This window comes from Rhinolophus hipposideros (genome assembly GCF_964194185.1).
Source record: "Rhinolophus hipposideros genome assembly, chromosome: 24".
NCBI lineage: Eukaryota > Metazoa > Chordata > Mammalia > Chiroptera > Rhinolophidae > Rhinolophus > Rhinolophus hipposideros.
In genome coordinates, this window is record NC_138070.1 from 1,303,105 (window position 1) to 1,330,220 (window position 27,116).

The following is a 27,116-nucleotide window of genomic DNA, read 5'->3' on the forward strand; positions in this document are numbered from 1 at the left end:
TAAGGCTGTGCTGCTCAGGAACCTCCAAATGAGGATGATCACTGGTTCCTGTAGGAATCCCGCATCCCACTGGTGCCGTGGCAGCTTCTCACGTCTGGGCCTCGGTGCTGCGCTCACCACGAGTAGAGAAGGGGCCCTGGGCTAAACACCCCTTGGCATTCATGAGCCAGGCCACTGGTTTCTGGGACGGATCCATGCTGAAACACATTGTGGACACAGCAAAGCCTCTTACACACTCCGGCAAGCATGGTTTCCTCTGCACTGAGTTTGAAGGCTGCACACTGGACCCAGGCACAGCCGATGCAGCTGGCTTTGGGGTCCTTTCATTGTGCTCTCCCAGCAGTGCTCTGACTATGCTTTCTTCTGGACCTTACAAAGCTCTATTCCAAATATGCCATTTTAATTTTTCCTAAGAGTGAGAAAAAGGGAGCATTCTATGCATATATACATGTACAGAAATATGTCCAGACAGTCTTTTGAGGCGGGAACAATCAAGAAATAGGTTTTCACTTGTGGTTTTTTTCTCTCTTTTCTGATGCATTGAAGACTATTCTGGGTTTTGCTTCAAATTACTTTGCCTACCTCGGTAGTGTTCCGGGAACCTGACCGAAGCAGCCAGGCCCCTGCTCCGGGTGCCTCGGCCACTCACACCCATGTGAAGCACCCCTACCCTTTGTCCATCTCGATGCCTCGGACTTAACTGCTAAGCGCCCTCATCAGGAACCAGGCTTCTGCCCCTCTTAGTAAGTGCTTTCTAAGTAAATGCTCCAAGTCCCAGCGTGGAGCCTGACGGGAGCACGACCCCCCCGAGAACCAGGGTTGCTCTATCAGTTTCCCAGGGCTGGGGGCCGGCCTGCACCCTTGCACCCCTTTGGTTAGAGCTTGAGTCCAGCTGTGCCTCCGGCCACGGAACCCGTGCTACTTCAGGTCTTCCCGGCTACATGACTCTGACAGTAAACATGGAAGAATTGGGTACCATGAAGCACAAAGCTGGTTAACTGCTCCCTAATGACCAGCCGCCCTTGGCGGAGACTTCAGCCTGTCCAGCTCCAAGTCTGTGCTGTAAATATGACCCCGGCCTGGACTTGCTGCAAAGGCTGCACTTTGGACTGGCTCCCGCCTAAGTACAATTTGACCCCAGCAGGGCAACTGAACGCAGCTCATTTAATTCTCTTCCTTGGCTGGCTCCATTCTTCAGAAATGTCACTGGAGGCTGACTCGGGTCACGCACAGACCCAGGGTGCTCCCTTAGTACTCAAACCAGGCCCTCACATCCAGCCAGTAAGTCACAGGCACCTCACACGCTTCCTGCACGTAATTCCTCTGAACCTCGAAATTCAATTATTCTGCCACCCTTGGAATCTGCCCATCTGCCACTTCAGATGGGTCACTGGTAATCTCTAGGTGGAAATGCACACTCAGGATTTGCTAGAAGAGCAGACAGAGGAAGAAAGTTTTCCCTCTTCTCTTACAATGCACAAGGGATCAGCATGAAACTAAAGAATATATTTTATTTTTAATAAAATAGTGGAGCATGAAAAATATCATATATTACACATATGCACAAGCAGAACCACTCTTTCTGGGGTGGTGGGGAGAATAAGCTAGACCATTTGTCCGGCATTTCTTGATATATTCATGGAAACCGTTTGTTTAACAGCAGAAAGAGTCACTAAGCCCTTTGGGTACTTCTGAATGATCCTTCTACCCTTTCCTCTTCTTTTCACAAATCAGTCCAAATGCCTATAACATTGGCTTGGTTTCCATTAAAAAGCCACAAAATGGAACACTAAAGGGTTTCTGAGGGTTGGGCCCCTCAGCTCTTTTGTTAGGAGATTTCTTTTGTTGTCTTTATATACAGCAAACTACTTGCTTTCTCTTTTTATTTTCATGGAAAAGGGAAAATGTATTGCACATGGCTTGCATTTTCAAATGTTAGGTTTGGTGGAAGTTTCTGTCTCAGAGAAAGCCCATTTGTGACGGCAAGAGGCAGGAGTCTATTTTAAGTGACTCCAAATCCACTGGAGTGTGTTGAGCTGTCAGGCTTTCTCTTCCTTCCTGTTTGCACAGAGTTGCTGTCTTAGAGGCAGCCTTCCTGAGGGCAGCGGGCCCCTGGAGTGGCTTCGGGCTGCAGAGGGACCCTCTCGGCATCTCTCTCTCTCTCTCTCTCTCTCTCTCTCTCTCTCTCTCTCTCTCTCTCTCTCTCTCTGCAACCCAGCAGAGGCCCTTTAATTTGCAAAGAAGTTATCTCTTCTGATTTGTAAATGGATAGCAAAGCCAATTCAAACACACACACACACACACACACACACGTATATTTACGGAAGGTTCTAAACAAACGTTTTCTTCTGGGGGCTGAATCAACTACATTACCACAAATTAGTTACACAAGAGGCTACTTAACCCGAGAGCTCTCCTTCCCTGAAAAGAAAACAAAAACAAAACAAAAAACCTTTCAGTATATATTTTCTTAAAACTTTCAGTGTATCACAGCATCCTGAACTTCAGGGTAAAAACTTTTTATTTGTTTTCCTTTTATTTAAAAAAACACACCAACCAACCAAGAAAAGCACCGTGTTTGGCTCTGACTGTCACTGTATCCTCTCTGGGAAAGTTTCCTGCCCTGGCCGCTCCCTCCCAGCGGATCACACGCAGGTGGGAGGCTGGGCGGAGATTTCGTATTTGCCCAGGTAAGTTTTGGGGGGATGCTGGGCTTTTTTGTAAATCCCACTGTGGGCGAGCACGCTGGCCGGTTTTCTCCTGCTCCTTTTCTTGAAGCGGCGGCTGCACACACTCTGCCAGGACTGCAGCGTCTTGTTGGTCCAGATCCACATGCCACTGGTGATGCCCACCACCAGCAGCATGAAGATCTTCAGCAGGAAGACCTCCACGGCGGGGATGGACGCGGCCAGGACGCAGTCCAGGCTCTTGGTCTGGTTGTTCGTTCTGCACTTGTGCTGCGCGGCCAGCAGCTTCCAGTGCTCCATGTTGAGGCGCTCGTAGAAGTAGCAGGCGATCACGCAGGTGGCGGGCACCGTGTACAGCACGGAGAACACCCCGATCCTGACCATGAGCTTCTCCAGCTTGTCCGTGTTCTCCCCGCCCGTCTTCATCACCCTCCGGATGTGGAAGAGGGCCACGAAGCCCGAGAGGATAAAGGAAGTGCCGAGGACCAGGTAGCAGGCCAGCGGGATGAGCACGAAGCCCGTGAGCGCCGTCACGTCCATGCTGCCCACGTAGCAGACGCCAGTGAGCTCGTCCCCCGCCACCCTGCGCATGACCAGGATCAGGATGGTCTTCACGGCGGGGATGGCCCAGGCCGCCAGGTGGAAGTAGCTGCTATTGGCCTCGATGGCCTCGTGGCCCCACTTCTTGCCCGCAGCCAGGAACCAGGTGAGCGTGAGAATCACCCACCAGAGAGAGCTGGCCATGCCGAAGTAGTAGAGGACCAGGAAGACGAGCGTGCAGCCCGTGCTCTCCAGGCCCTCCTGGATGACGTACAGCTGCCCGCTGTCCCGGTCGCAGGCGATGCTCTCGGCGCCGGCGAACAGGCGGATGATGTAACCCAGCGAGGACACGCAGTAGCACATGGAGAGGAAGATGATGGGGCGCTCGGGGTAGCGGAAGCGGTCGGGGTCGACGAGGAAGGTGAGCACCGTGAAGGCGCTGGAGAAGAAGCAGAGCACGGACCACACCGCCAGCCAGACCACGGCGAAGCGCTTGTCGTCGCGGCTCCAGTACACGTCCACGCCGGGCGTGCACAGCGGCGCGCACGACGCGCTCTTCTCCACGTGGTGGAACTTGCCCGGGTTGGCGCAGCCGGCGCGCCCCGCGCCCCCGTCCCTGAGCGGGTGTTCCTGCGCGCCCGCGGGCCGCTGCGGCCGGAAGAGCGGCGGGAAGATGCCCGAGCCGCGGGCCGGCTCGTCCGAGCCGTTGTTGGGCGCCTCCATGCACAGGTAGTTGGGGTCGTTCTTGTTGGGGAGTTTGCTGCAGTCCAGCGAGTCGGGCCACTGGAAGTTGAACTGCTCCATGATCGGGGAGCACTTGAGCCGGGCCTGCTCGCACATGACCCGGCAGGCGGGGATGGGCGTGGAGACCTGCTCGGTGCACATGGGCGCGTACAGCGAGCACAGGAAGAAGCGGAGGTGGCCGTGGCAGCCGTACTCCACGAGCGGCGCGAACTCGTGCAGCTGGATGGCGGCCTCGCGCTGGTTCTCGTGGCCCATCAGGTTGGGCATCCGGGTCGTGTTGTAGCCGATGTCCTTGCACATCGGGATCTCGATGGGCTGGCACTTGCCGTCGCCCGGACGCTCCCTGTCCATGGAGCTGATGGCGGCGCACGACCCCATCACCTGCAGGACCAGCCACAGGCGGGGGCCCGGGCGCTGCATGCTGGCGAGGGAGGCGCCCTCGCGGGGCGGCCCGCTCCGCTCACAGCCGCGGCTCCCGGGCTCGGGCTGCCGGCCCCGGCCCCGCGTCGCCGCTCGGGCCCCCGCCCATGCCCGCCCAGCCCGGCCCTGCGCCCCGCGGAGGAGCGGAGCGGAGCGGAGCTGGCGAACAATACCGGGAAGCGAGGGGGCGCGGCGGCCGGCCCCCCCCCGGGCCGCACTCCTGCCGGCAAACTTTGGCGTCTCCCGGGAGCGCGCGGGCGGCGCGGGCGCACGGTGGCCGGGCCAGCGCGCGCGGCTGCTCCCTCCCCGCCGGCCTCGGCCCGGCCCGGCCCGCAGCTGTTCCGAGGTCCGCGTCCCGGGATGAGAAGCCTCGCAGGGAGGCGACGGGGGAAAAGCCGAGTGACAGGCCCCGCCCCCGGCGGGCGCCCCGCCTCCCTCGCGCTTTGCATGAGAAAGCGCGGCCGCCGGCTCCCGTTCCCGCGGGCGCGGCGCGCACCCGCCCGCGTCGCCGTCCTGCCCGGACACCCCGCCGGGCGCCTCCGGGGGTCCTGCCCGCGGCTCCGTCGCCCTCTCGCTGCCGGCCTCCAACTTTGCGCTCGCGGCCTGTCGCCGGCGCCCCCTTCCCAGGGAAAGCCCGGGGTTGTCCCCGGCGCCCCGTGCCTCTCGCCACCCGCCGGAGATCCCCCAGGGCGCCGAGGTTACTGGAAGTTCGCAGACTGGCTGCAGAGGGGGTGGGGTGTCCGCGGCAGGGGGCTGGGGGCGCATCTTCCTCGGTTTTTATGGTGGGTCCTGGGCAGGGGCGCTTTCAAAGCGACGTGGGATTTGCGTTTTATAGTCTGGGCCATAAAGTGGCCCTTCAGCTTGTAAACCTGCCCGCGTCGTCCCGAGGCTGGGAGTCACCAGGCCTGCGCTCGGGGCGCGGGCTCCGGGGAGGGGTTTCCTTTGAAATTTCAAAGAGAAGAGCTCAGGGCCGGGGGGAGGGGCTCTGGGAATCCAGATTTTAGGGCCGCTCCAGCGAGGTCTCCGCGCGGAAGGCGGGCAGGGGGAGGGGCGGGGCGCCTCCTGGGGCTCCCGGGGCTCCCCGGCCTCCCGGGCGGGGGGGGGGGCAGGCTTGTATAATAGTGACCCCCGCCCCCAACAAAGCCGAGGACTTGAGGGGCCTCGCGCCAGGCAGGCCTGGCGATTTCTTCTAAGCGGCTGAGTTTACTTATCATAGGAAGTCATTCGCTCGTCGAGTATTTATATCATTTGGCGAGCGATTTGCCCGGCCTGCGCCCTCCCTTGGCTGCAGACCCGTAGGGTGAAGCGGCGCTGGAAGGACGCTGCGCCCACTTCCCCGAGAGGCGCGGGCGCGCACGGCCCTCGGCCTTCACGGAAGGTGGAGAAGGCGCGTCCCGGCCTAACGCCCTTTGCTGAGCCCCTCGGACGGGGGCCAGCTTGTGACACAGTCACTCAGGACACCACGCGCCCTGCCCCTTCCCCCGCACGGGGCATGCGCGGTGGGCGCACACACCCACGCCTCCTCGCCGGCGAAGAACGCGCGGGGCTTCACCTTGCGCCGCGTGTTAACCCTTAAACCAACAGGACCCGTAGGAGGTGGCGGCGTCTCTCGTCTTAGACGCCCTCAAGGGTCAGGGGCTTTTCAATTTCTTCTGAAACTCGCAGGATCTCATCTAGAGGGAGCCGTTGGAGGGCTTTCCAGGGTGGCAGTGGGGATCAGAGGAGCGAGCCCTGGGCGCACCGGCCCTTTTCCCCTGCTCCCATTCTCAGGTTAACACTGGAGAGGTGGGCAGGGTGTGCAGACACCCCCGGGAGTCCGTGCTGGGCCTCGTTGGTAGAACCTGCGGGTTTTGCCAGCAGGAAGTGCAAAGCGAGGAGAAGCTCTTGCCAGGCTCTCTCCTCTTCCGCTTATTGGGAAGCTTATTGTAAGCCGTGGCGGAAGTGGGGGCAATATTGCCTTTTATTTATTTTATTTTACATCTGTAAAAATTTGGGAGACCTTACATAACCACCCTCCTATCCATACATCCATACACCCACCCATCCGCCATCTGTCCACCCATCCATCCATCTATCCATCCATCCATCCATCCATCCATCCATCCATCCATCCATCCATCCATCCATCCATCTATCCATCCGGCAAACAGAAGACTGAAACTGGGATTTGCCCAGGACCCAGAACTAACAAGCAGTTTGGTGCATGGGCCCTGAGTCATTGTCTCTGGGTGTCCCTGTGAGATGTTGGAGAAAGTTGGGAGTGAGGAGAAAGTAGGAAAGACTAATGCAGTCAGAAAAGCCAACTTCAGCTGTGCTGCTGTTTCTCGACTGAAAAACCCCATGCTTTTTCAAGGGCTGCCATTTTTCTTACGGCAGTTTTTTCGGTTTCATTTGTTTGTTTTTCTTTTTTGTTTGTTTGCCTTAGTCTGGTGAGTTATTTTCAAAATCTTAAAAAAGATTCAGTGGACATCACTTGGCTTTTCCGGAATTGTCCTTGTAAAGGTCCTTTATTGGGCACCATATTGTTTTTCCCCTTTCCCTCTTTGTTTCTCTCCCTCAGAAACTATTGGAAATATAAATGTAAAAGAGTAAGGGAGAGCGTCAGACGCCAGGAGTGGGGTGTGAGCTACTCGAAAATGCCTCCTAATTGATCCTTTATGTGCTATTTTAATTCAGCCATGTTCAGACCCATTATTTTAGCTATAACCACTTCAGATTGCTTTCTTCTCTCGTTTTTATAAAAATGTCTGCAGAAGTGCTGCGCTTTGCCCAGCTGAGATGGAAACCAACAAATAGATATTATTATAGAAAAATGAGGGCTTTGAGAAATCAGCCACTGAAAGATAACTCTGTAACTAATAAATGAAAAGGGCCTTTTGATGGCTCCAGCTGAAAAGATATTTTATTTTATTTTTTTTTCCTGTGTGTGGGATTTGAGATGTGTGATTCTAAGGAGTAGAGAGGTCCCCTGCTGTCAGCCCTGGCTGGCAACTGGCCCCCCTCTGGCAAATGTTATGGAGAATTGGGAGGGATTTTATGGCTGTCTTTCCCCTCAGCTCTTTTTTCTTTTGTCTTCTTTGAAGAATGACTTTAGACATTTTATTTACATATTTAACCATGGATGAAAGAGGGAAAAGAAAGCATTTGGGGCTGTCGTGGGAATAGTGATATGTTTAAATTAATGGAAATCTTATTAGGCCTCTAAAATTTTGAGCAAAGGTTTTTAATGAAACTTTATAATTAAACACGATTTCAAATAACATGCAGAGACAAGGATTTTTTTTGTGTTTTTTTTTTTTACCCCAACCACCTAAAAAAAAAAATATCGTGGAGAGCTACTCTTAAACATTAGCTTCTCCTAGTTCTTGCAAACGTTCTCCCAGAAAAGTATAAGGTTCTTGAAAGGGAATATTTCAGGAGTCAGGCAAGATTTTTGAACGAGAACTAAATATTTTTGGATGGAAGGGCCCTGAAAGAGAGGCGGAGTTTCATTCCATTCTAGCAAAGTCGAAAGTATAAAATACTTTGACAGGGATATGGCTAAAAATCAAAGTTGTAGCTCTTCTTATGATGCTGTAGTCAATGGAAATTATAAACGTTGGGTGAGGTTTTCTGAAATGAGATTAGAGAAAACCCACATAATCTCTTTAAGATAAAAAGTACTGACACTTTCAGCAATAGAAAGAAATTAAACCTTAGGTTTAGCATGTTGCAAGCTTGTGACAAGAGCAAGCTTGCAGAATATCAGCAAAGCTTATAGAAAGAAACAAAATAGTGCCGGTAAAGTTGAAGATAAAAAGTGGGTCAGGTTATCTGTGCTTTTTCAGGCGCTTGCCCTCCGAGGGACTGTGTGGGCACATCAAGCTGGGCGATCCAGTGATATGGGTGTTGTTTCTTCTTTTATCTTCTAATGTCATCAATATTGGTATTTCCTGGGGGACTTTTCCAACTCTCCTTTCCGGTAAGAATGAAATGTGATCTATTTCCTAATGATTGCCTGACAGGCAGAGGGGTGTCTGGTGCCAATAAGCACTCTTTTCCCTGACCTCATTTTGTGCGACGTTTCTGCAGAAATTTATTATCTAATAATAATAATAATAATAATAATAATAATAAATAGAAACATGTAAAACGCTATTTTCTCACCAAGTTGGCACACGCCTCCCCCTGCCCCACATTTTTCTCTAAGGAAAATACTGTTAGCTCTCTGAAGTGACACTCTAAAGAAAACACAGTTTGTACCAACAGGGAATCCATGCAAGCTGCAGCAACTTCAACAGGCAGAAAACTTTTAATTCCACCTACAAACACTAGTTGTAAGATGTTGGTTGGAGGGAGGGGTGAGAGACAAACCAAAAAAGCTCCCCCATCATACAATGGATGACTGCAGCACACCATGCAGGCTCCCTCACAATCTAGGCAGCTATTTTAAGGCCATTTCCCTTGAAATGTGGTTTGAAATATTACCAAAGGTTCCACGGGGTGCATTAGTGTGAATTGCAAATCAGAGCATGTCTGTAATCTCCCTTTCAAGCCTGGCTTTGGATCGCTGGCGTCGAGGGGGCTCCCCACTGCTTCTGGCGCAGGAGGGACCATTCAAGGGGGCAACTTCTGTCCTCTATTCCCACACTCCAAAAAACAACACCGCAGACAGACACCCTCCAACTAAATTAGATTAAACTCCTCTCCTCCACAGTGCGTCAGCCCTTTCACTGCCAGGGCTCCATTCATTCCGGGCCTCCTAATTTAAAGGTACAGTATTTCTTTTTATCTCACAGCAACGGCAATCACAAACATTTCCCAAAAAAGGGGGACAAAGCCGGCCCCGCGATGTAAGTGCTTCCAAATTACAAGGACATTATCTGTTTGAAATATAGGAAGGCTGTGCACAAGCCTGCTGTAAAACACACACAGACCGACCCTTAACCCTGTGACAGAACTGGCCCCTATAAAAATACTGAGACCTGCGATTCTGTATTGGGCTGCTTCCTGGAGAATTGGATGGAAAGAAAAACAAAACAAAACAAAACTACGGAATTTCAGAAAAAGGGAACAAAAGAGTGTCTTCATGTGTGTGTGTTTTGTTTTGCGTTTATGTTCCAAACCGCCTTAAGGAACTCTGTATCGGAAACAAGGTCACGTGTGTGAGTTCAGACTTTATTTTTTAACAGACGTAAAAGACCCGGTCTTATTTTCAGGGAAACACAGTAGTTGCTTTCCTTCTTTGTCCCCCTCCTTTGGCTGTGCTGATTCAATTACTCACCTTCCCATCTGTTTTCTTTCTGCTCTGTCCCTCCTCCCCCAGCCTGGGATCCTTTCTCTTGTTTGCTTGCTGCCTGTTCTGAAGAGGTGGGCCACTTGGGAGCTAAGAAAGACGCCAGCCCCCCACAGGTGGCGCGGGTTACACAGGGATACCGTCCCCTCAGGGACAGAGTGGGACACCCACAAACTCCCTCTCACCTTAAAAATAAGCAAGAAAGAACAGTGCTCCTGCTTTTGACCTTGTTACAGTGGCTGAGTCTAAAGCCACTGGGCTTGAACGATGGACAATCCTGTGGTGGTGACTTCCGTCGGACCTGGATCGGACCCCTCCAGCGCGTTTTAGCTATGTAACCCAGGCTGAGGTCCTTCCTGGCTCCGTGCCTCAGTTTGTTCATCTGGGAAATGGGGCCAGTGGGGCTCTTGCCTCACAGGGCACATGAGGATTACGCCATAACTCACGAGAAGCGTTTCTGAGTGCCGAGTGCCCACGTGTCCTGAGTGCTCAGTTCACAGTGGCTGTTGCCATGGTTGAAATGCAATATCCACGGGGGGGGGGGGGGGAGATGCACGGGGTGTGATATTGGTGAGCAGGGCTCTGGGGACCCAAAGAATGTGAGCTGACAGTCGCATAGGAAATCTCTGAAATGCTACCCAGAGCAAAATCCACAGATGGAGCACCGGACACTCTTCTCAGCCTGTTGCATGAAATGGCTCATTTAATCGTCACAAGCACTGTGGGATGTGGGCCGAGGGGAAAGCTGCATCTGTGAGATGAGCAACTGGAAGTTCTGGAGTCGGAGTATTTGGGCCAAGGCCACCGGGGGACGAGGGGCACAGTCAGCCTTCATATCCCGGACGTGGGCTCCGCGCTCCATTCGCCTCTGGACAGCAGAGGTGGTCAGTAAATGTACATGAGCCTGGACTTCCAGATGGGGACCCGCTGTGCTGGCCTGCCAGCAGGCAGCAGAAGGGTCAACACAGGTGGCCTGGTCTGTAGCCTTGCCTTCCTTTCAAGGCTGCAAAGCATCTGATACTTTCTTATCATCTTGATGCTCTGCTTTCCTGCATTTGAAGGGATTCTTTGGGGTCCCAAATGGTGACGAAAAGGTGCAGGAAATACGGGTGGAAGGTACTCCACAGTGTGTTGTTTACCCCTGTCCTCAGCTGTGCCACCTCAGGCACATTTCTTAACCTCTCTGGGCTTTGTTATAAAATGAGGATAACAGCAAGAGCTCCTACATCAGATCTGGGGTGACTCATTAAGCCCTCAGGGGGTCTGATTCCTGCCGGCCACTTCTGCCATTAACAAGATGCCGATACCCCCTGCAGCCTTTCCCTCCAGGACAGATTGGGGTCACAGAGGTGACTCTGCTGTCCTTTAGCAATGGCTCAAGTCTTGGCCTCAGATTTCATTGCGGGGCAAGAGACCTCATTCCAGTGGTTCTCTGCTCTGCTCTCCTTGTCCCTGACAATTCAAATGCAAAATGACACTTTCTCTCAGGTTCAGAATGGGCTAGGGAGGACAGTTTTGCTCTAATTGTTGTCCTGCATGCATTTCCCCCTTATCTCCGAAAGACAGACGCGGGAAAGTCTTACTGCACTGGACCCTGAGCCGTAACTTCAGGAATAAAGATGCTCTCCTTCTGCTGACCACGTCCGTCTGTTGGCCGGTCAGCCTCTCGCCCCTCTTCCCTCCCGTCTTCTCGCCAATATACATGTATCATACAGATAATCAATAACTAATTTTGAAGCTGAATTTCCAAACACCATCCTCTTGGCATTTCCAGGACCAGGAGCCGTGCCCGAGGCGTGACACATGGTTTCCCCGTGAGTCCGTGAATGCCTTTTGTCCACACTGACATCTGCACCGAAGCTCGTGCCCTCTCATGGCTGACAAGCAGAATGTGCAGGGAGGGGGGACCCATGAAGCTGGATCGATCCCCAGGCTCCAGCCAAAGAAGGAATCTCGTGCTTTTTTACCCCCTTGAATATTAGAAAATATTTGTTTCTCCCTTATTCTTGAAAGTCTAGGTAATAGTTACAAGTTGAACATAATTTCCAAATATTGAGGGGCCTCCTCCGAGCCCCTCGGTACAGGCAGTGGCAGGGATGGTGTCCAGACTGGGTGTCCTCTGTGATGGGGGGCTCTGGACACGTCCTTCAGGAGCACATGGCTGGGGAGGTGCCGTGTGGACTCAGAGGAAGTGAGGATACAGGACAGGTGTGACCCGGGTCCTAATCGTCATGGTGACTCCATTTTAACACTTGCCACAGGCCATGCACTGTTCTCTGCCCCCCGGGAGCTTTCTTTTTTAATTTCGTCATCCTGCTACAACCCCTTGTAGCTGAAACCATTTCCATTCCCCAGAGAAGGCCGTTGAAACTCAGAGATGAAGTAAATAACCAGACTCACAGGGCCCGACATCAGACAGACCCTGGGCCCACACTCTCCACTACACCCTCCCTGGGTTTCAGCGTCTCACAGTCAAAGCACCGCTTAGGAGATGGGACAAAGACAGAGCAGATTTCATAGATTTTTCCTGGGAAAAAGCTGGAAGGACTCGGTTTACGTGTGATGAACGGACCATGCAAGTTACGGTCTGAACTGAGACATTCTAGAGTGGAAAGGGAGGCTGCTCATCACTCTGGGACAAAGCGTGGGCCCGGCAAACCCAGGCCACCCCACCGACAGAAAGGGACGACCAGAGACTCTTCCAGCCCCGACACATGACATGGGGAGAGGAGGGAACAGGTGGAAATCATAGGGGCCTGTGACCGTCAGCATTACGTGTCCACTTGACCAGGTGACGTCCCCAGTTATGCAACTAAACACACATCCAGGTCTCGCTGGGAAGCTGTTTTGTAGAGTTAACAGGACAACTGGTGGCTTTAAGTGGAGTGGATGGTGCAGGCGGGCCACCTCCTCTGGGGTGAAAGGTCTGGAGAACTGAGCTTTCCAGAAAGAGGGATGAGGCCTCACTCCTGCCTCCGGAGTAGTCCTGCCTGCCCTAGGATGGCAGCCTTGCCCCACCTGCCCCGCCTGCCCCGCCTGCCCTTCCATCCCATTGGCCGGTTCCCTGCAGTGAGCCTCTTTATGTACCTATGTCCCCCACTGTAGGTCTGTTTCTTGGTTGACCCCTAACTGCTCATGAGGCTTTGGGGTCCGATGGGGATTCCGGACTTGGCTGAGTGGGGCAGCCAGGGCCCTCTCACCAGGTGTGCAAACGTGACCTGCACGAAGGCACTTCACTGTGGGGACAAGGGAGCTGCAATGCAGCCCACCCGGCACTCCTGGCACTGGCCTGTGTCTGCCCAGAGGAAGAGTGCGGTCTCTGATTTGCATAAAGATCCTGAAATCCTTCTGCTGAACTGAGTGCCCCCGGAGGTTCTGCCCAGGGGGTCACCTCCTAATTCCCGTGGAGGCTCGTGGCTCCCTGTGGACAGCCTTGGGTATGTTGTTACATCTTTCCAAGCATCTGCTTCTTGTATGAAAGACGGGCCTGGTGTCTATCCTCAAAAGGTTATTGAGAGGCTAATAAGATAACTCAGGAGAAGAGCTTATCACCTTAGCTAGCACGGCGCCTGCCCCCACCCGTATTGGTATCTGTTGGTATTATTGCGTTTGTAAAATGTTTGTTAGTTAGGAGTCTCACTTGTAAGTGACAAACTCAGCCTGGCTTAAATCCAAAGAGCTTCCCCTGGGAGTATAAACGGTGAAGCTTCGGGCAGAGGCTGGGGGAGCGAGACCCTTGGGGGAGTGACTGGTGCAGACCAGTGAGGCTGTGCTCCTGGCACCCGGAGGAGGAGGGCAGCTCCCCAGACAGAGCCGGGAGGAGGCGGACGGGTGGGCAGGCATCTGTAGGGTCTGCTTTGGCTGCATTTTCCTCGGGCAGAGCACCGGGAAGCCATCTCCTTGGTCTCCACATGGCGATTTGGTGAGCTGCTTGCTGGGGTCAGTTGGCTGTTGAAGGGGATGGTTGCAAGCAGAGGGGTGAATTCCAAATTGTCCCATGCTGAAACCTCCGCGACTGCAGACTGGCAGCCCCCACTCCAGCTCCCATGTGGGTCTGCTGGACTTGGAAGGAGGCATCTGGGGGACGCAAGGGTCAGATGCTAGGGTCCCAGGGAGGAAGGCACGGTTCCACCAGCTTTTGGCAGCTTGAATGCATATCCACTGGGCCCAGGGAGCGTCCTAATTACCAGTGTAATGGCAGGTCCACTTAATGGCTTCAGGTTTCATAGAGGAAAAAGCATCATTGCAAAATGCTTTTGATGTGGTTTTTTAAGCCAAGAGGCCGCGGTGACATGTGAATTTTAAGTGGTTGGTGCCAGGCCCGGAAGAAAACAAAGCACAAGCCGAGATTTGTAGAGGACATTTCAGATCCAGGTCTGGGAGGGTGTCAGGAGTGTTTCCCGCGCCCTCCTTCTGCTCCTTGTAGGACCAGGTCTCTTCCACCCGACAGCAATAGCTATTATAAAACAAATAAACACGTGAGGGGTTTCCCAGAGGCAAGGACTGACTGCAGAACCACCCACGGTGCCGAGTTGCCCCTTGATCTGTCAGACTGCTGGCATCTCCCTGAAATCACACGGCGTAGTTTAAACTTTCTCCTTCTGGACCTGTTTTTAGAGGTAAGCCGGGTCCTCAGCGAGGATCAGTTTGGTGCATGTGTGTTGAGTGCCTGCTAGGCACCCAGCATGGGGTGGGGGGGCCCTGGGGGTGGGAAGAGGGCACTTTAGTTTGGGGAGCTTATGGGTCCTGGTGGCTGCCTTTTGTGAAACTTCGCAATATGCAAATGTCAATGTGGATGAGAATAGCAATGTTAAGAGTCTCCCTATAACGAAATTGGAAAAAAATGTCACCCACCTCCCAATTTTAAAATTTAGTAAAAAGAAAAAAAAATCCTATAATTTAAAATCTGTCAGACTAAGTTAATAGTGCACTGCCTTTCTCTATGGGTGCAGGGCACTGCCATTTGGGCTAGAAATATGGAAAAGTTCCTTCCGTCCCTGCACTTCTCTGTAAAAATTAACCTTAAAGTAGGCAGCAGGTGTGAACAGGTACGATCTTTGTGAACAAATCCTTTGCATTAAGTACCCGTATATGTTAGGATAATGTTTAAACATTGAGCTAGCTGTCTACTCAGTTATTTGTGTGAAAACTCTTTCGTTAGCCGAGGCAGGAGTCGGCAGCTGTGCCCTGCGATCTGCTCCATGCCTGCTTTTGTAAATAAAGTTTTATTGGAACGCAGCCATGCCCACTCATTGCCATTTTGCTGATGGCCAGTTTCCCAGGACAGTGGCAGAACTGAGTATTTGCAACAGGGACTGTCTGGCTGGAGCTGTGTAAAATACTTATTATCTGGGCCTTTCTGGAAAACCTTTGCTGACCCTTGGAGTCAGGATGCCATCCCTGGGTACATGGTTCCACTCACCTGTGTCTGGGGACAGCTTTTCTGGCATTTCGTCACGTTTACCGCCCTGAGGCCATGACCTTGACGCCCCTTCCTCCCCCTCTCCTGCTGGGTGAGGTGAACTCTCTGCAGGCTGAGTGGCCTAGGCCAGGAGCTGAGGAGCAAGCAGAGCCTGCTGTCTGGTGACTCAGCATGGGGACCCTGAGCGCCTTCTCCAAGCCAGGCACTATGACGGGCCGTGGGACAGCCATAGACAGGGAGGAAAGGCCCTTTCCCCAGTGGGACAGAGCACAGGGGGGCACGTGACAAACAGACAGAGAAGGCTGTGAGACGTGTTCAAAGACTGCTGTGTGCTGTGGGGTGACACAGAGGGAATGGGGTGGAGGGAAACGGGATGGTGACTGCTTCGATGGGGCGGGTAGAGATGGCCTCTGAGGAGGTGACATGTGTGCCCAGAGAGGAAGGCTCAGAATGAGGCAGCCGGGCAAAGGCCTTGGCACCTTCCCACCGGCCTTCTTTGTTCATGTACTTACTCGACAAGCTGACACATCCTGGGTGCCTGTCACCACTCTGTCACCATTGCCAAGTCACAGTCCTGTCACTCTGTGGGAATCCACAGTTCCTAACATGATGGTTGGGCCAGATTTCCTGCTTTGGATTCTGGCTCCGCCACGTAGAAGCTGTGTGACCTTGGGCAAGTTGCTTAACCTCTCTGAGTCTTGGTTTCCTTCACAGCAAAATGGGGATAATAATAGTAGGACTCGGTGAGCCATGGTAACATGTAAAGGAGAATGTCAGCATATAGTGCAGAGAACACCCACCACTTACACGGCTGTGCAGCGTACAGCTAGGGACAGAAGTTTGTGGAGGCGCTTCAGAGGTATCTGCTCAAAGAGAGTGAAGAAATGAAGGAAAAAGGATGTTTTCCAGGGACCTTTTCTGCACAGCTCGCCAGCTGATAGGTGAGGTAAGTGTTGGGTGAGTTTAGCTTCTGGCTTGAGTGAGCCCGGAATGCAGTTAGCAAATGTGAATCATACAGAATCTGTAAGATCTCAGGTTGTGCTGTCCCAAAGGGCACGCCCCAGCCCCTGGGGCTTTGTCCAAACTGCCCTCATTCGAAATGAAGCTGGTCCAAACACTCCCAGTGGAAAGTCACCCAGGATTTCACAGACGTAGCATCTTATCAATGACCTTTCCATCAACTGCACACGTATACGATACTATTTTGGGTTATTGGGTTAAGTACCATATGTTATGATAATTGATTGTACCCACTTCCCTTTACTTGTTAAAAAAGTGGCTACTAGGACATTGAAAATCATGTATGTGCCTCGCGTCACATTTCTAGTGGGTGGTGCCATCTAAATAAATGGTCCAAATGTGTTTCTCAGAGGCTGATTCCATCCCCCACACACGTTTTGTTTGACCTGTGCAGTGTTTGCAAGAAATTTGAATTGATTCGCGAACTTGAATACAATATTTTCACATAAAAATCAAGCTTCCAATTTCTCAAGAAAGCTCCGGACCTGGCCACAGATGTGGCCCCGCCCCTGTTGACGAGACTCTTGTGGTCCCACGTGTCCACTTTCACTGCGGCTGTGGCCTCTGGGCTGAAAGGGGCGACGTCTGTCCCTTCTGCCAGGCTTGGTTCATCCTGCTTCTGGATTAGACAGAGACACAAGAACACTCAGGTGACGGTCCACTCCCAAAATTGAGGCCATGCAGGTCTCTTGCCTCGGTTTCCCTGCGTGTGACTGAGCATAATTACATGTCTGGAGCAGGAGTTGGGAGCTTAATTACTGTTTGTGGGGCGGTTGGCTGAGGGCTCGGGAAACGGTTCCCGTCAGGATTTTGCCTGTGGTTCTCGCTCCAAGCTAAATGCAGGTGAGTCACCGAGTTAATGGGTGCAGGTGCGTTGGCCAGCACAAACGGCTGATTGGAGCGCCCGGAGTGGGACGACAACTCAGCCTGACAGGGCGATGCCTCTGAATCCTGAGAACTTTCCCTGGCAGTGCCATGGGCCTGGGACGGCTGAGGGGTCCTGAAAAGAAGGATGCCCCTTATTTTCTGGCCTCGATTCAAACTCCCTGCAGAGATGTGTTATCTCACTTCCCTTAGGACTCAGGATGGGGCCAGCCCAAATCTCCACTGTGGGCGTCTCAATGGTGCTCAGCCACAGGGCACTGAATTCAGGTGCCCCTCTCCTTTGAGGCTCCACTAATCAGCCAGGTCCCCCAGCCTCGTCACAGAACCAGACGGGGTGCCTGTCATGTACTGGAATCATCTGGAATCTTCCAGAAGGAAACGGAACCCTAACTAGATGGATACTCCAGGTGAATGGGGAGGGGCCCCCCGCATGGGTGGGCTGGTGGGATCCCACAGCGTTTGAGGGTGATGCAGGGGCACACGCCACACCCCTCTCACCCATGGCCCTCTCGGGGACATCATTGGTCTGCCCACGAAGCTGACTGTTGGCAGGGGTGGTGGTGGTTTTGGGCTTTTGGGGCTGGTGTGGCCTGCAAGAAAAAGGGGGGCCACGGATGGAGACAGGAGGCTGTGGGCAAGCCACAAAGGCTGTCCTGCCTCACGCTGGGCCCCGGGGACTCGTATGGAGGTTACAGCCAGAAGCCGAAGCAGGACTGAGATGTCACGTGTGTGCTGTCACAGCAGCTGGTAGGGTAGGTGACTGCGGGTCCTGGGTAAACCAATGGTGGGGTCTCAGAGAGGGACTGGCACAGTAAGGGCTACGGCCCTTATTTGGAGACAAGACCTGTCTCTCTCCCTCCCACCCCCCTCTCCCTGCCTCTCTCTGGTGCCTCGGCTGTGTTTGAACAGATGGACAGACGGACAGACAGGGTGTGCAGAAGGCCTGGCTGGCCCTGTGGGTGACCCACCCTCAGTGCTGACACCCCCAGCACGTACCCCGTGTTTCACACCATCTCATGCTCCCCACGACTCCCAGAGGCAGCTCCATCATGACTGTCTGCAATCTATAGCCTGGGAAACTGAGGCTAGAGATCGTGAGTGGCCAGCGCACGGCCCCTGCGAGCCACAGGGGCAGAGCCAATGACCACAGCCTCTGCCACTGATGCTCTCGTGGGAGCAGCCCCTGCGGGAGGCCTGGGAGTTTGGCTCTGCGCTGTCCCTAAGGAGAGAACAAGGACGCTTTGCAGGGCTGCTGCTGTGGGCGCTGGCACCTCCCTGGGGGCCTTACCCTGGCGTGACCTCAGGGCCGTGGTCTGCCTCTGGGACTCGGGGCTTTGGGCCTTCGTTGGCCTTTGCTGGGTCCACTGGTGTGGCAATGACACACGTGCCCCTCCCTGTGTCACTCAGCACCTGTCGAGCCCTCAGCCACACCTGCCTGGTGCTGATGTCACAGGGAGGGGGCTGAGGTTCTGATGATGTTGGTGGGAATCCAGACCGCGGGTGGCGCTGGCTGCACACCTGGGAGGTGGCCAGACATTGTTAAAAGAGCTGTCACGAAACTGGCCCAAGCATGCAGGCCTCCGACACCCCCAGGCGCCAGGGCGAAGGGACCCTTCCCACCAGGCCCTTCTACCGTGTGGCCTCAATAATACTAAAAGTCTTATTTTTTCTGATCACACAATTAATCCTTGCTCATGAAATACTCCTTAGAAAGAGTGCTGAGATCCACGTTCCAATGCATCCCAATTTTTTAATGAGTTCCCCCCACTATTGGACATTCACGTAACTACCAGTTTGTACTTATCAGTGTAAGCTTTTGTCTTTAATATCCTATTGATGACACTTTAGAAAAAGCTCTCTAGCTCTGGTTCTGTTCTCCTTAAAACGTTTAGTGACGGGGGCTCCTGGCCATACAGTAGGAGGTTGGCTTCTGGCTTCTGGTTTGTGGCGAACACAAAGCCAGCTGAGTCCTGGTGGAGGGCACGTGGCTGTTTATCCAGTTTTCGGGTTGGGCTGAGAATGGGGGAGGGGTGACATCTGGACGGACAGGTTTCCAGAGGTGAAATGAGGTGGAACAGGGGCAGTCGAGACACAGAGCCAGGGCAGCAGTGCAGTGGTGCCCACAGAGCAGCCGGAACCCCCACGCCTGGCGCCTCGACCACCCCACTCTGGCGGGGGCCCCACATCCGTGACAGTCCCAGCCGGGTCTGATTTATTCCTGCACATCAGTGTTCTGAAGGCAGCCCCACTCTGTCCCCTGTCGTGTTTGGAGAGTTGTCAACTTCCCATGGGCCGAGCTGGCAGCCCTTTCCTGAGGAGCCGCGTACACTCAATGTGTAAAACGTCTCTTTTCCTTTCCACCTTAACCGATGCTTTTCACTTTTTAATCCTTGGCTAGAAGGGAAAAGAGGGTTCTGTACTCAGCCAGTTTCCGTTTCCATCGAAACCTACCTCCTGGAAAACGCAAGACGAGGTTGGAGATAAAAATCTGTCTCCTAAGCCTCCTTCCATCTTTTACAAAGACAAAGGCATTTATGGCCCAGAGTTTACCATAAACACAACTGGAAACAATATGACAGCCTTGGGGACCCAGCAGGAGGGTCTGTTGGAAAAATGCAGTCCTAAAGTTTCCTTCTCACGTTGCTTTTGAGAGCTAAGTGTTGTTGCAGCCTACTTTCCAGGGGCCTCTTAAAAGGGTTACGACAGTATTTTGCTGGAAGCTCGTCTTCATGTAGGTGTCCACCAGCCTGTGTTGGGTTAGGTGGTGGGGGTGGGGCGCTCAGGGAAGGAGCCAGAAGAACTTTCCGGGTGGTCTGCCAAGCTAGGCTAGGGCTCTGGTGCCACCGAGACACGCAGGGTCACCTTCCCACCCACCCACCCCCTGACATAGAGAAACTTCTCAAGAAGGAGGATGGAGGTCTTGACAACAGGACGTATGTGGTGTGGGGGTTCTGGCTTCCTGCGTCCCACTCAGGGCCGGGTCACCCTGGTGCCCAGTGCCCGGGACTCAGGCCAGCAGAAGTCGAGGTGGTTGGCGCTGCTGGGTTACAGGAGACAGAGCCCCAGACCTGCCTGCACAGTGCGCTCTGCCGATGACTAGCTCTGTGACCTTGGGCAAGGCGGGTGACCTCAGCCAGCACTAACGTGCCATCCAGGAAACACAGGATGTAACGGTCAGTTCTCTGTCAGGCGGGCAAGGCCCGGTGATTTCATTCAGCCCCAGTCTCCACCTGGCTGAGACGGGATTGTGTGCACATTAAGTTCCTTCACTGAAGTCAAGGAACTCTCCTTGATGAGGTGGGCAGTCCTGATCTGATGGGTGGAAGGCCTTCAGAGCAAATACCGAGGTTTCCTGAAGAAGAAGAAATTCTGCCTCAAGACTGGAACACAGAAACGCTGCCCAAGTCTCCAGTGTACGGGATGCCCTGTGGATTTCAGACGTGCCAGCCCCGCAGCTGCATGAGTCTTAAAAGAAACCTCTTTTCTCTCTCTCTCTCCCTCTCTGTCTCTGTCTCTGTCTCTGTCTCTCTCTCTCCCCCTCTCTCTCTCATCTATGTGTTGTCTATCTATCCAGTCTATTACCTATATATGTGTACCTATATGCCTGTATCTAATCTACACCTACATCTAGGTCCAGTCTACATTTCGATCTCCTGTTGGTCCCGGCTCTCCGACAGCCCTGGCCGAGGTGTAGAACCGGTGGCGGACATCAGTGAGTCACGGCACAGAAGCCCCCAGCACGTGTCCAAGCACACAGTAGGCCTTCGGTACATGACAGTGAGGACTGTGCTAGGCCAAGCTCATCCCCCAAGTTCAGGAGAGTCAGGCACCCCTGGGACTTGATCGAAGCCCCTGACGCTGCTGCAGATCACCGACCTCCATCACCTGCCTGGCGCCTGTGCCAGCACGTCCCCTTCCTCCTGCCGGGCTCCCCCTGACCTCTCTGTCAGAGCAGGCTTCATTTCTGGCCGTGTAAGATGTGGGGCGGGAGGCGGGGGCGCAGAGAGAGAGACAGAGAGCCAGAGACAAAGGGGGAGAGAGAGACACAGACAGAGAGAGAGAGAGACTCCCAGGAGTCTTGTCAGCAGAAGGTTGGGGGATGCTGGGTAAGGAACCATCTAACTAGGTCCTCGTCTGTTTGGATGAAGGTTGTCATGGTGACACACCCTAGATAAATGTTAAGCATGTTTTTTTCTCCTGTGATGATCACAGCGGATTCCGAAATGAGCCTGGGGATCAAGCAGATTTCAGAAGACACGGCGTGTGCCGCGCTCCAGCGCACGTTTCTTGTTCACTCTGTCACCGATGGGGCGGGCCCCCAGTGCCAGCCCTCCCTGTCTGCTTTCACTTCCAGCCTGCTTCCAGAGCCTGACAACCCCCTGCCGTGTTCTGACCTGCTTTGCAAAGACCCTGAAGAAGACAGGCCCACCTCTCCCACCTCCTCGGTCCCACCCTCCCCCCCAGGTGCCCGCCTGGCTGGCTCGAGCACTTGATTTTATCCAGGGAGTTGTGCCCTGAGTCGGAGCTCTGAGTCTGCATTTCATACACTAATTGCCAGGGTACCTGGAGGGTCTGAGTCACACACAGAAAACACCTCCCTAACTGCGTCTTTCTGAATACTCCAGGACTGGCAACTGGGCCAGTTTAAGCTGCTTTCCGTGCCGGGTGTGCCAGTAAGCTTTTAGAAACGGCTCCCTGTGTCCCCAAGGCAGGCCAGGCTCAGAAAGGAAACACACTGCGTGGCTTCATTAGGCTTAAATGCACATTCTGAAACCCTGGCACTGCCCTGCTTACTCTAATTGTCATTATTCAGCCATTCGAGCTTGTGGGACGTCAAATACAGTTCTTATGACCTGAGAGGCTGTCCCTGGGTGCAGCTGTTCCCTGAGCATGAACTGTCACGAAGCCAGCTGTCAGGTGCCGCCCTGGGGACATGGTGTGGGCCTGCCACGGGACTTTCATGAGCTGCGGGCAGATTTGCACCAGCAAGAGCTTTAGTGCATCCAACCTTGGAAAAGTGGCCTGGAGGCTTTGACCGAAGTAAAAGATAGCTGTTTACAGCAGTTTGGACCATACTTGTGTTCAGATGTCTGTGAACTGTCCCTTCAGAGCTAGCCACCACTTCAGTCCTGGGGGAGAACCTCCCCCCCCCCCCCAGTTATAGTCACCAAATGGGCTAGTTTCTCAAGGCTGCCAAAACAACAGGCCACACACTGGGTGGGTTACAACAACAGGGATTTATGCTCTCCCAGTTCTGGAGGCTAGAAGGTGTCCTCAGGACCAGGCTCCCTCTGAAGGTGGGGGAAGGGCCCTGCCTGTCTCCTCCTCATTTCTATTGGCTGCTGGCAGCCCTGGTGCCATTGGCTGGAAGCACACCACTCCACTCTCTGCCTCGGTCTTCACTTTGCCGTCGTTCCTCTGTGTCTCTTCGGTTTTGAGGACACAAGTCATATGGGATTAGGGACCCAGCCCACCCCAGTATGACCTCATCTTAACTCATTACATAAGCAAAGACCTTATTTCTAAATAAGGTCACAGTCTGAGGTTCCAGGGCTTAGGATGTGAACAGATCTTTTGGGGGGGGGGGACACAGTTCAACCCACAATGCTGGGCCAAGCTTAGTTCCATTAAAAGAGGAGGTCCCTCCGTGGAGGTGGAAATCTAGACAAAGGGGATGACACGAGCGCTTAGTGTGAGGGCCATCAGCAGGGAAGAAAACCATGCGGGAGAAGCAGGGCCCCGTGCCGCCAGCTCGGGCTTCTGCCCTTCCACCGAGCAGTGTGTGCCAGAAACAGGCCACTTTCACCTTATCTCCACAATAGAAAGAAATCTAGAAAGAAGCAGCGTTTGCTGGCGAATGTCAGCTGACGGCTGGCCCCAGGGCAGAGAGGTGACAGGGACAGAGGAGGGCTGTGGCAAGCTGCAGGGTCCGAGTGTCATGTAAAGGAGCGGCCTGTGGCATCTGCCGCTGTCCGGCCCCTTCTCTGGAGGTCCTCCCTGCCTCCCGACACACACCCACCCTCTCGGACCTCAGCACTGTCCTGCCCGAGGCCTTCGCTGGCCTCTTGCACAGGTTCCTCACGTCCCCATCCGTGCCGCGCTCCAGCTCCTGCCAGCAGGCCAGCAGTCACTCAGGCGTGAGTCAGCCCTCTGTAGTATGGACTATTGATCGACTTTCTCGGTAACCCTCACCCATGGATGTCCCGTGGGTCCAGCTGAACACACAAATGAATGAAAATAGATGAGAACAGAAGAAGCCATCTGAGTCCATTTTACCAACTTCCTGGGACAGGAAGCAGAACTCACAGGGGCTCTGGGGAAACTGTGGACTTCAACTGTTCCTGCTGCCTTTGCATAGAAGTCTGGCGTCCAGTAAAGAAACCAAAAATGACTCTAAGAAATCTCAAACAGAGGGAACGTGGGGTCCTGGGGAGAGTTCAGCGGAGGTCAGTCACAAAGCGTGGGCTGTGCTGCTCTGAGTTGTGGGTGCACCCAGCAGGGTGACCACGTCTACAGGCAACTGTGCGAGTCAACAGTTAGCACCAGGCTCCCGGGCAGGGCCAGGCCAGGGCCAGGTGGAGCGCCCCTGGGGTCAGCTCTGACCCTGGCTGCAGGGAGGAGCCTGGGAAGGAAAGGAGTGGAAGAAAACACACTCCTGAGCCAGCCGCTGGCTTCAAACTGTGTTTCGCTACAAATCCAAGCTGTGTGGCACCAGGCAAAGGACAGCCTCTCGGAGCCTTGTGAACCAATCTACCAAGTGGAGAAAATCATAACGGTTGCTGTATGTTTTCCATCTGAGACTCTTCAGCCAAAGAGGTTGGCACATAGTGTGGCCCCCAATAAAACTCTCATAGTTTTATTTCCGTGCACAGCTCTTTCAGTGCCTGGGAAGGGGGTTCCGTGCCTGGTGCAGGCCGTCGGTGGGCACACCTGTGGGTCCCGTGTCTCCTGACTCCCAGGGCACAGACCAGATGATCTCACCATGGGTTATCTTTTTCCACCCTGGATTTTTTTTTTCTTTTCTTTTCTTTTTTTTTTTTTTACTGATGTCATGGGCAGCTTCAGCAGGCAGCAGAGTGCTTTAGGCAACAGACAACTTTCCGGTGATCTCTTGGGCAGACAGGTTTCTGGCCTGGTAACTTTTCCAAGACAGTCACTAACGTCTTCTTCCTGCTTGTTCAGAAGACATATGTCGTCCTAAATGCCTGCGGATGCGTGGGAAGGGCATTCTGTCCAAGGATGGGGAAGTTGGTGAAATTCCATGCTTGCGTCTCAGTGCCAGTCGTGCTTCCTAACCCTTTATGTGCGTTTGCTTTTTAAATCTTCTCAGCACCTTTATGAAGTCGGTATTACGATCAGGTGCATGTCACAGGCGACAAACCCGGCCCAGAGAGCTGAAGGTGTGTGTCCGCGCTTACCCAGCTGGTCCCAGCAGCAGCCAGACTCGAATCCCAGGAGCCCAGCTTCACCTCTTCTAACTGAAACTTGTGTGGAAAGAATGGGAGAGTCATACAAACACGACAGAGGCACCCCGTGGGCCTCTATCCACTTTCCCTCGTGATGATGCCTGGCAAAGCGATAGCACGATGTCACCACCGAGATGCTGACAAGATCTGGCTTCAGTTTCAACCCAAACACTATATGACCACCCAGGTCGGTGTGTTGTTTTCTCAAGGGAGCTGCTTTGCATTGACCTCTGACTCTGAGGTCAATCTGTGTATTTTCGGTGCTGTCTAAGGCTGCTTTATGATGTCTAAGGCCACTGGAAGAAACCTAAAAATGGGGTTGAGCAACTCACTACAAGGACGCCTTGGTTTCCTGTTCTCCCCGGGTGTGTTCCTTTCACCATCGGAGGCAGATTGTGTGTCACAAAATGGCTGCAAGGACACCTCCCTTCGTCATGTTCTTCTCACAGCAACACTGCCCCCAACCCTCCCGTCAAGAAGAGGGGCCCTGATCTCCTCCATTTGAATGGAGTGGGCTGTAGCCTGCAGAAGTGATGCTAAGTGACTTCTGAGAGTAAGTCATACATGGTGACCCCGGTTTGTCCTGGAATCCTGCTGCCACACTGTGAGGACGCTCAAGCTACCCCATACGAGATGACATGGAGAGGCCACCCACACATAGCTGTCGTGGCTGACAGCCCAGCTGAGGTCTCCCGGACAGAAAGGCAGGCTCAGCCAGTAGGTATGTGAGTGAGCATACTTCCAGGTGACTGCAGCTTCCAGCCTTGGAGTCACCCCCAGCCTGGGGTCTCGAAAGCCCAGATCTCAGAGGCGGTGTGGCAGAGAGATGCCTTCCCCGCTGTGCCCCGTCCAAATTCTTAACCCACAGAACCCACGAGTTAATGAAATGATTGTCTTATGCCATTAAGTTCAGTCACTAGCAATAGTGACTGAAACACCTGTCAAACAGACCTTTTGTGAGCACCTACTGTGTGCCAGGCATTATGTGAGATGCTAGATGAGGGGCTATCATGGTGACCCAAACCAGACACGGGTCGTGCCTTCATGGCATTTCCATTGTAGAAAACACAGGAGATGAAAGATACTCAGAGTTTTGCTTCTCTTCACGCCGGGATTTGTTTTCATTTCATTTTTATTTTATTTTTAAAAGAGGAGAAAACTTGGACTCAATCCTCTTTGGGCTTTGATGATCCCGCCAAGTGAATTAGCCCAAAGTATTTTGGTCTGGCTGTGCCAATTCAGTGTGGCCTGAGCACAATTAGCTATGACTCACTCTCGGTGGACACACTGAAGGAGTGACATCCAGGGTTGAATGCATTTTGGCCTTGGGCCTGTCATGTCTGACCTTGAAGGTGGGGCGGTATCAAAGACACCTATGGGAAAGTTGAGGGGACTGGGGCCCGGGCTCTGAGAGACCCAGTGGGGTCTCTGTCTGTGGAGACACTGCTGAGTGTTTGAACAAGGTGCCAGGGGAGCTGGGAGAGCATTCATCCTCACCCATGGGAAGGAGGAATTTAGCTGCAGTGACAGTTATGGAGCCCAACCATGGTGGGCAGGTCCTGAGGAAGGAAGAGCACGCATTGCGAGCCTGGGAGCTTGGACCACTCACAGAAGTGCTGCCCATCGTGTTCCCAGGGCTCTTCTGGGGGCCAACTGGGGGTGGCGGTGGGTGGATGGAAAAAGCCGATGACTTCCCTGGTTTAAGGCCAAGACTCAAGTTTGCAAACTCTGTGAAAACAAACACAAGAGTGAGTGTTCTCAGTCCCAGCATGACAGAAAACAACCAGGAGGGATCCCAAGAGGGCAGTTGCAGGATGGGAAACTGTGTAGAGAAACCAAGACTGAAAGAGTGCCCGGCCAGACCCAGAGGTACACTTTCACATGGGAATGAAGAGTCAGTGACAACTGATCTGGCTTCAATTTGAACCCAACTTTCTTACACTCGAGGGACCGTGAGAGGTGGGTGCAGCCAAGGGATTGCTGGGACTATCATTTCTGCAAGTGGTGCCCCAACACACCCCAGTGAGGGGTCTGGGGAGTGGTTAGACTCAAATACTGTCATCAAAACCACCTCTCAGTCCTGCGCTCCTCCATGTGTCCTCATTCTCAGCAGTAGTGTCCCCGAAGTGTCCCTAGTTTAGGGTCCCCAGCTGACATCCTCTCTGCTTAAAGCCCAGTGGAAACAACACATTCCTTTCCCCACCTGTGTGAACAGAACTTCTCAGCTTGATAGTTTTGGGCTAGAATTGGGTCACATGTCTATCCCTGAACCAACCATGTGGCCAAAGAGATACAGGGCTCTGATTGGCCAGGCCTGATTCACATGACCATCTCTGTAGCCAGCATGAGTGACAGGGCCTGAGGATAAGGAGAGAAGGAGTCCTAAAAAACTTAGGGTACTGTCACTGGAAGATAAGGAAATGGATGTGAGTGTCAAAACAAAATTCTACTGTAAGAATACCGGGAAGTCATTGGTTTTCCCAAAGGCCTGCTGGTCTACCATTGCGGACACTCTGATGACACTGTACACTCTTTTTTGGGGGGGCGGCTAACAGGGTTATGTCGAAGTACAAAATAAAACCAAGTCAAGAAAGCTCGGTAAGACAGCAGGGTCAGAGGACCCCACAGCTGGAGGTTTGATAGTTCTGGAACTTGAA

At 53.4% G+C, this 27,116-nt stretch overlaps 1 protein-coding gene across 1 annotated transcript; it reads right to left on the reverse strand.

The window, feature by feature from the left end:
• Nucleotides 1-2,511: 2,511 nt before the first annotated feature.
• FZD10 (frizzled class receptor 10) lies at nt 2,512-4,391 on the reverse strand (the record flags this gene model as incomplete). The annotated part of the gene is made up of 1 exon (XM_081037397.1): nt 2,512-4,391. One exon carries the CDS (start codon nt 4,389-4,391, stop codon nt 2,646-2,648), a length of 1,746 nt encoding a protein of 581 aa, XP_080893523.1. The 3' UTR covers nt 2,512-2,645.
• Nucleotides 4,392-27,116: the final 22,725 nt, after the last annotated feature.